General features: G+C 40.6%; 1 protein-coding gene across 3 annotated transcripts in view; it reads left to right on the top strand.

Annotated features, from left to right (window-relative positions):
- Positions 1–4: 4 nt before the first annotated feature.
- Positions 5–9,426, top strand: part of PRORP (protein only RNase P catalytic subunit) — a 38,863-nt gene continuing 29,441 nt past the window's right edge. Inside the window, exons 1-4 of one of the 3 annotated variants that reach the window (XM_005417487.2) lie at positions 5–118; positions 479–1,876; positions 2,976–3,023; positions 4,373–4,505. In XM_005417487.2, the coding sequence (XP_005417544.1) occupies positions 879–1,876; positions 2,976–3,023; positions 4,373–4,505 (1,179 nt within the window). In that variant the 5' untranslated portion in view covers positions 5–118; positions 479–878. The other 2 variants (XM_031065034.1, XM_031065028.1) reach the window with 2 other exon arrangements.

The following is a 9,426-nucleotide window of genomic DNA, read 5'->3' as shown; positions in this document are numbered from 1 at the left end:
CTGAGGGAGAGCGGGGCGAGCGGGGAAGGCTGTCTCAAACCCCGGGCATTCTGCGGTACGGCCGGGCCCGGTCCGCGGGGCACCGGGTGAGGGACGTGGGACCCTGCGGAGCCTCCCCGTAAGGCGGACCAGCGTGCGGACCTCCCGGCATTTACCTGTATAATCTAACGTGTCCCTGGCGTTTCAGTGTAATTACCGCCCGCGGTGTTGCTCTGCCTCTTTGGCAGCGGCGTTACCAAGGATTTGGGATTGGGAAAACAAGTTAAATTGGAGTTTGTCGCTAGGTGAAAAATGTGAGGGAAGCAATGCAGGAACCCCGTCCTGGGGCTGCCTGCAGGATCAGGATCAGGATTAGGATTTCTCACCTGAAATCGTCACCTGGGCTCCCTTGAGTTTCGTGTTTGCTAGCGTGCAGATGTAAATATCACAGGAAATCACGGAGCAGGTAATGATGTCGTGGTGTTATTTTTATTTTTAGGAAATCTCCTCACTTAACTTGGACAAAAGCAGGAGGAAAAACCCCGTGCTTTTTGTGTAGCTGCGTCAACGTTGCCTTTCTGCATACAACATTGACAGTACACATCACTGCTGTAACCAACAAACAGGAATATGTAAAACATCTTCTCTAGAAAGATACCCTCATTTTGGATGATTGCCCTCACAGTCTAAGAGATTGACTTTCATAAGAAAAGATTTTACCATTGTTTGTGTCGGTAAGAGACAAAAAGGACTCACAGAACAAGAATTTGGAAACTGAAGCATATACAGCTTGACAGCCCTTGGGCTTCTATTAGTAACTATCCCCATGCAAACTGCATTTTTCATTTTATAACTTCATCAGGTACAGTGAGCTAATAGTGAGACAATTTGATCTTGTGATGGCTCTCTTTTCTCAAACTACTCAGGGTTTTCAGACTTTGCTATGGAAATGTCACATGTTCTGGCCTGTTTCAAGATGCCGACAACTGTTTGCTGCCTCTTTCAGCATCCCTAACAGGGAAAAAATTAACTACTTCAGTTCTATGACATCTTCCAGCACTGCTTTACCAGTGGACCCCAAAGAAACTGATGTCTTACCTGCCAAGAAAAGATCTGAAATTGATTGCAAAGAAGGAAAAGGATGGGATGGGGAGACTAAAGAAATACCTGAAGGGAAATTCCACTTTTCTTCCTCTGTTGGAGCTGCAAAGAAATGGTCAATGAGTCCTGTTGTGTCAAGGCATAGGTTTAGCAATGTACAACCTCCAGAAAAACCTTTGCAGGCTGAGGAATGGGACAAACTAAGGGAAGATTTCCAATCACCTGAAATATTTGAAGAGGTGATGCTGAACAGTATGATCAGGTGCAACAGCCCCATTGATGTGGCCAAGTCCTTGCTGACCCACCTGGCAAAGCGCAACGGTGACATTGCATACAACTTGCTGGTCAAATACCTGACACTCTGTGTCCAGCAGGGACAGGTTTCAGAAATCCGTGACGTGTACGACATAATGAAAGCCAGGTTCAAGATTTTAGAAAGTGGGGCTTACAGCCTTCTAATCAGGGGCTTGAGCAATTCAAATCAGTGGAGAATGGCCTTGACTGTTTTGGAAGAAGTAAAAAAGATTATGATTCCCTCACGGACGTGCTATGAATCTTGTATCAAAGCAGCCAGCCAACACCAAGAAATGAAACTCGCCTTTGAACTGTACAGTGAGATGTTGGCTAAAGATGTGGTTCCAACCTTGCACGTCCTGCAGTCGTTTTTTGACTTCAGCAGGGGTATGAAAGGTGCTGAGTTACAAAAGGAGCTCTTTGGTATCCTCTTATATTTGAGAGAGAACCAAATATACCCTCACAGAACATTTATGCGGAGTATAAAGCTATGGTTTGAAAGGTAAATAAAATTTCAGTAGCAAGATGCAGTTCATGAGGAAGAGGGATCCAGATTATCCCACAGAACAGCTCTGAGACCCCTTAGCATCAGCATCTCATTTTGATTTCTGCTTCTTCACAAGAGACATGTTGTCATGAAAAGATGCGTTTAATTTTTACTCACAAATTACTGTGGAAGTTTAAAACTTTTACAGGTTTCACCTTTTCTTTTACCTGTTAAATATTATTCCTTGGTACGAAATTTAGGAGATCATGTTGGGTCATAGCAATTCAAAATAGCTGACTTCATATCTTTCTGGGGTGCTAGATAAGGAATATTGACAGGTGCGTGATGGCTTTTCCTGTAATTTATTGGACGGTAGAAGTAGTAAGCTAGTTGAAAGTTAGATAGTTTCTTTCTTTAAAGGAAAGAGGCAGCAAATTCCATTAGGTAAAATGAAGATTAAATGCATTGACTTTGTTCATCTTCTGGTATTCTATACAATCTTAATAGGAGGCTCTGTGTTTTAGCACAGTATTTAGCCAGTCACACGGTTTGTTGTCGTGACTAGTGATTGTCAGACTCTGCAGATTACAACTAGTTACAGTGCACATGCACAGTGGGGTTCACCTGAGCCCATTCCATATTTGTCATGAGGTAGGATGTGAGCCCATCTGTGAATTTTTAGCTGTTGGCTTTGATTTGTGTGAGCTCCAGAGCCATTTCACAAGTTAGTCTTCCTGGATGGAAAATGGTAGTGGCAGTGGGAATGCACTACCATTATTGGAATGGCTTATGAATGTGTAGGGTAGTAACTTAGAAGTTGTCAGTGCACATTGATTGTTTGTGTCGTTCTTAAAATTTGAGGACAGCATAAACTACTGAGGTTGACGGTGTTAGTTTTTTGCATGTTGTTAAATGCTTGTTCTTTATATAATATTTCCAGGTGTTACTAAATTAATATGGATTTTTATATTATTCCTTTTTAAGGTATATGGTTGTTTGGTTTTTTTATTTCTAAATGTTGACCAAAACATAATTATTCTTACATGTAAGTCAGATATTGTTAAATAAGAGCCTACCTAATGTTTTTATTTATCTTTCCCTCTGTACATATTAGTTTACCAGGAGGGAACTGGAGAGGACGCCTGACCAAAATTAAAGACAGGTAAATGCAACATTCTATTTATAAGTGAGGTATTGTCTTGATTAGTCTATATTGATCTCTTCCTTCAAAAATATTAAAAAATGGCTTTCCTTATATACAAAAGTATTTCAGTCCTTGAGAGTATGAGCCTTTGTTGTGACATAGGATTTCACAAACTCCAGTTTCAACTTGTACATTAATCAAGACCCAGCATGCACATTTGGAAAAGAGTTAAACTTAACAGAGCCAAGACAGAAAAACACCGTAAAAAATAAAAGGTGCCATTTTACTGTGTGGCTTATTTGTCTTCTGTTTAGGATTTAAAGACTTTCTTTTTTGTTGACTTTGTGATACTGTTATTTAACAAGATCTATAGCAGAGCAGCTTTAGTGTGTAAAATCTTCTCTTTTTGAAAACTAATACTGTTTGCACACTGCAGTTAATTTTTACAGATGAAAGGTTTCTCCCTATCACATTTTCAGTGAAGACAAAATGGTTCTTAGATTTTCACAGGTATATTTGGGTGTGTGTTTCTATTACAGTGCAGGTTTCTTAATTTCCGTAAACTGCTATTTTAAATGTTATTTTATTTGAAACCTTGTTTTATGCTTTTGTAATAATTGGGCAATTATAAATGTATTAATTATGAGAATGTCTCCAATGGATTATGGGAGTTTTAGGTGGTTTATAAAAATACTCTGTGTTGCATGCTGCGAAGTAAAAGCACATGTAGAGCCCACAGTTTTTGAAGCCCTTGAAAGAACAGGACAGCTCACTCTTTGAAGAGTTGTTTGCTATAAAATAAGTTATTATTATGTAAGAATGTGTGTGGTACTGTACTCTTTTATAATAATTCATCATATTTTTGACAGCCTTTTCCAGCCTTTAAGAGTTTTAAAATTCTAAAGTCAATTGTTTTGACTGAGAAGTAAGTCTGTTTTCTGTCTTATTGTCTGTAAACAGTTAAAGACTTTGAGAGCTAAACTAACTTAGATCACCTCACATTTTATCATGGGTTAAGAATCTGTGAACAAAATGGTGACAAGTGGTTCCATAGTAGCTATTTTGTTGGAACTGTAAGAACACTTTATTTTGAACTAAACAAGTTTGAGGTAGCCTACTTGGATAAGTATTTGAATAAAATTGAAATGGCTTCAAGAAAATAAAAAGAGTATAATAGCTAGTAACTTCAGTAGGTTTTGGTAGCATCACAGAAATAAGTACAACTGATTTTCTGATTATTGTACTGTGTTTGGCTTCTTTTAAAGAATTATGCTCATATACAGACACTTGGTAAGTTAGTAATATTTAAGGAATTTCTTATTTAAAAGCCTTTTTCTTTCTATTTTCTTGTTTCACTATTATTGCAGTGGACAATGCCCAGTTTGCAACCATCAGCTGGAGGACAGTAACCTCACTGAAGAGGAATACAGTCATCTCAGTGAGAGAATAATAAAGGACGTGATACATGGAACTGACACTTTTAGAAAGACAAGTCCAGAGGTAGGTCTTGTACACTGTCAGGTTCATTGGCTAGAAGGATAATATGCAAGTAATGTTCAGGCACTTTGAGAACTCCAGAAATTTTTCCCTTTGCTTTAAACATTGGTAGGTCATTAGATAGGCCATGAAGTATCCTGTGTGTTTATAGCATCCTGTGTTTATCCTGTGAAGTATTCAAGATCTTTCATATTTCATTTGTTCTTACATTTTCAGCCAGCTGTTAATGGATGCTGAAGTAATTAAAATGTGGGGAGCTTTTACATTAAAAATTAAAATCTTTTGATCTTCCGAAGGCTGAATTTTAAATATGGAATAAAACCTAGTGAATAGAACAAAATAAGACATCTTGAGCTTACAAAAAAGTAAAAGAACTGGTTATAGTTTCATTCTGTCAACTTTTACAACCCACCAACCTATCAACTACTCCTCAATTTTAAAGATATACTTTCATATTTATAATTACAGTATACAGTATCAAGCTTTTCAAAGGTTGTGGTAAACATATGAGAGGGCGCAATTTCAGACACTGCAGTACATTGCAGTTCTATCACTTCAGTAAAGCTTTTGACACTGCCTCCCAGAGCATTCTCCTGGGGAAGCTGGTGGCCCATGGCTTGGACAGGTGTGCTCTCCCCTGGGTGAAAAACTGTCTGGGTGCTCAGGCCCAGGGAGTGGCTGTGGAAGGAGCTGCGCCCAGCTGGCAGCCGGTCACCAGGGGGTTCCCCAGAGCTCAGTGTGGGACCAGTCCTGCTTAACACCTTTGCTGATGATCTGGATGAGGGGATCAAATGCACCCTCAGCAAGTTCACAGACAACACCAAGTTGGGTGGGAGTGTTTATGAGCTGGAAAGCAGAAAGGTTCAGCTGATGGATCTGGATAGACCAGATCAGTGGGTCAAGGCCGACTCAACCAGGCAAAATGTCAGGTCCTGGACTTATGTCACAATAACCCCAGGCAGTGCTACAGGCTAGGGACAAAGTGGCTGGAAAACTGCCCAGTGGAAGAGGACCTGAGAGTGCTGCTTGACAGCAGCTAGACATGATCCAGTGTGTGTGCCCAGGTGGCCAAGAATGCCAATGGCATCCTGGGCTGTATCCGCATAGTGTGGCCAGCAGGAGCAGGGCAGTGATTGTCCCCCTGAAGTGAGCACTGGTGAGGCCACATCTCCAATCCTGCATGCAGTTCTGGGTCCCTCACCATGAGAAGGACATTGAGGTGCTGGAGCAGATCAATAGAAGGACAATGGAACTGGTCAAGGGTCTGGAGAGTAAGTCACAGGAGGAGCAACTGAGGGAGCTGGGGTTGTTCAGCCTGGAGAAAATGAGACTCAGGGGAGACTTTACTGGTCTCTACAAGTACCTGAAAAGAGGCTGCAGCTAGGGGAGTTTGGTCTCTTCTCCCAGGCAACCAGCAAAAGGGCAAGAGGACATAACATCAAGCTGTGCCAGCAGAGGTTGAAGTTGGACGTGAGGAAGAATTTCTTGACTGAAAGGGTGGTAAAACATGTAATGGGCTGCCCAGGGAGATGGTAGAGTCACTGTCCCTGGAGGCGTTCAAGAAACAACTGAATGGGACACTGAGTGCTGTGGCCTAGTTGACAAGGTGGTGATCAGTCACAGGTTGGACTCAATGATTTTGGAGTTTTTTTCCCAACCTTAATGATTCCATGGTTCTATTTCTGACACGTGTTGTGTGGAGATAAGAGATTTGGTGATAGTGATATGGACCAAAGCTGAGCCCCACTAGATGGAGCCCACACCACATCTCGGGGCAGCTTTGCTTTATCTTTGATATTGGTTGGGTGTTTGCTGGAGCTGGCACCTCAGTTCTTCACCAGCTTTGAAAATATGGAAGAGGACACAAAGTTCAGACTTTCTGCAGGCACAGACATTGAGCATGTTTATCAGTTACAGAAACAGTCTTGGGGTATTTGTAGTACATGCAGCCTATTGTGCAGACATCTGATTTCCACACAGATCTTATTATCAGTTCAGGACTTTTGATCTGTTCTAGCTGCAAATTGTACAGAAGAATAAAGTTCTCCTTAAAAATGTAGCAGTCATTTTAAGTATGTAATAGGTACTGGTGTTCTATAATATCATCAAATAAACAAAAGGCTGTGTTTTATTGAATGCTGTATGGCTTGAAAATTTCAAATGTGTCAAGTAGACAGGGCTAGATTGGCAGTACCAGTTGAAGGTGGAGAGATTTAGGAAGGGAGTTCTGGGTAACAGGACCACAACACACAGGCTGAAGAGAATTAAAATTTGTAATAGGTACTGGTGTTCTATAATATCATCAAATAAACAAAAGGCTGTGTTTTATTGAATGCTGTATGGCTTGAAAATTTCAAATGTGTCAAGTAGACAGGGCTAGATTGGCAGTACCAGTTGAAGGTGGAGAGATTTAGGAAGTGGGTAACAGGACCTTCACACACAGGCTGAAGAGTAGTAGAAATTATGTTCCCCCTGTGTGAGAGCCTGATTGAATAAATGCATACAATCTAATGAAACAAAAACTCAATACACTACATTAAATTTTGATGTCAGTAGATTTTGTTAGGCTGTGTGATAGCTGAAATTCCATCATTTATCACCCTGGGGCCACCCACTTGTTAGTTTCAAGTTGATCTCCTTCCAGTTCTGTATCAGCAGGTAGTCCCTGAGTGGAGATGAACTTGGTGTGTTCACTGTTGTTTGTACAGCTTAAAGTCTGCTTCCTCAGTGAATTTTGGACATGGATGTGGGGGTAGTGGCAAAACAGTGTCATGATCTATCATGATGTTTCCAGAAATAAAACTGGGACTTTTTAGTTGCCCTTGTGCTATGAAAGCAGACATGTAGTGGTGAAAATACGCTGCCCATTTTAGGTATGTCAGACTGTGGGACTTCTTCTGCAGCCAGGGGCTTCCAGAGGGGAACTGGGTGATGAGGCTGAAATAAGGATGTGAGTAAATACATCTGAGAGGGTGGGGGGCATTTCATTTTCCAGACAGTCACTTTTTTTGTAGTGACTGTAATTCAAATAGGAAACTTTAGCTTTGTATTCCTTCTTTTCTTCTAACTAATTTTCTTAAGTGGATCTACATTTCCTGCAATGAAATGATTAATCAGGAAAACAGTTTGAGTTGCTTTGAGCTTTAAATATTTTTTCCAACAGTGTTTGAAATTGAATGTATAAACGCTTTTGGAATCTGTTTTTTTCTTCACTGAGGAATAGTTATTTGTCTTACTTTTGCAACAGCATTGTTGCTTTATTTCTGTCACTTAAGAATAAATGTGGTCAGAGTAGAAAATGAGGAGCAAAGACTTGGTTTGTTGAGGATCCCCCAAAAGTAGTTTTTTGTGCAAAAATTAAAAAAAAGTCTTTTTTAGAATTAGTTTTAGGAAAGAAAATCAAACAACATAAGTTTGTACATCAGAATGGTAGTGAACACTATTTACAAATATATTGAAAAGATGGCTTGCATGAACTATAAAACTGATTATCTGTGATAAGAAAATGTTACACATTAAAAATAGTCATCAATTCAGATCCTTATGCATAGCTTCTGGAAGGTCTATTAGGATATCATATGATGATCTAATACAGTGAGCTGTAACCTTGCAGGCTGCCATAGAAAGGAGACAGCTACAATAAGACTGTCACCTTTCGTACCAGATTTCTGTGTGGTATTTTCTGTCAGATGCTTGTTTACCCCAACTGCATTTAATTGGGAGCTGTGCCATTGAGCCTGAGAGGATATAATTGGTGTGCTGAGAGGCAGAATCAACTTTTGCTGTGATGACTTTCATGTTGCAGCTGCTCCTGGGTGTTTACACAAATGCTGTAATTTCATTCCCTTTGTGGCTCCTACTTACCTCTGATAAGCCTGAAAGGGCTCTTGTGCAGTGGGAAGGAAGCTCATGGGAGGTGTGTATGTGCTGTCAAGAAGGCAGGAAGAGATGGGTTTGTACTCATGTGAATTCCCACACTAGATCTGGGCTAAGCAGGGATTTTACATATTCTTCTAGCACATAAGGGGACGACAAAGAGGAAGTAGCCCATTCATCTCAGTGTTCCTTTGCAACTGAATGAGGTGGTGCTATTTGGAAGGAACCTTGAACATTCAGCTCTAGCTCTTACCTTTGCGATTGATACTTTTTTTTCTGTAAAGCTTTGGTTCTCCTTCCAACTCCATGGTTTGACCCAAAGGCCTAAGTGACCCAAAGGGGGCTTTGGGTATGTGTCAGCCTGGGGTAAGTGTGCCATTTCCCTCCTCTACCTCTATTCCCATGGATGTTAGCTGAGTCCTGCCAACAGTGCCTGCTGTGGGCAGAGGCTGTGAACGGGCAGCACTGTGCGTATGCACATCACAGTGAGTGCCTGCAAGCACCTTCCTGTTCCTGACAGTCCTCCCAAGGCTGCAGCCACAGGAGTTCCTGACTTGGGGGTTATTTGTAAACTCAGAGGCCAAACAAATTGTGTGCAATCCAGAGTACACAGAGATACCATACACAATACTGAGAAAAGCTGTCCTGTTTAGAAGGGTTTGAAGGGGATTTCCAAGCTTTGAAACTGTAGGGGAAATATTCAAACCTATCAGGCATAGCAACAAATAGACTCAAGAGTGCTCCACCAAGGTGCCTTAAAAAAAAGAACTGGCTGGATTTCAGTTGGACAGCTGAATTTTATTTCTCACACTTAATATTCATTCCTGTGTTTTTCTTCTGATACCAAGAAACATTGCTGAAAACAAAGCAACCCCCATAACATTGTATTTTATGAAACTGTTAAAAATTGAATGTTTTCACTTCTCTAAAATACACCCTGTTTGATAATAGGGGTAGTTACATTATAATTAAATGCAGTATAATATTCTATTAATCAGAATTTGCTGTTTCCTTGCACTTGAGAATGTTGTCATTAAACAAGAGAGGA

Source organism: Geospiza fortis, unplaced genomic scaffold (assembly GCF_000277835.1).
Source record: "Geospiza fortis unplaced genomic scaffold, GeoFor_1.0 scaffold54, whole genome shotgun sequence".
NCBI classification, from domain to species: Eukaryota; Metazoa; Chordata; class Aves; order Passeriformes; family Thraupidae; genus Geospiza; species Geospiza fortis.
Note: the sequence above shows the minus strand (reverse complement) of the source record. Positions and strands in the feature narration are given on the sequence as shown.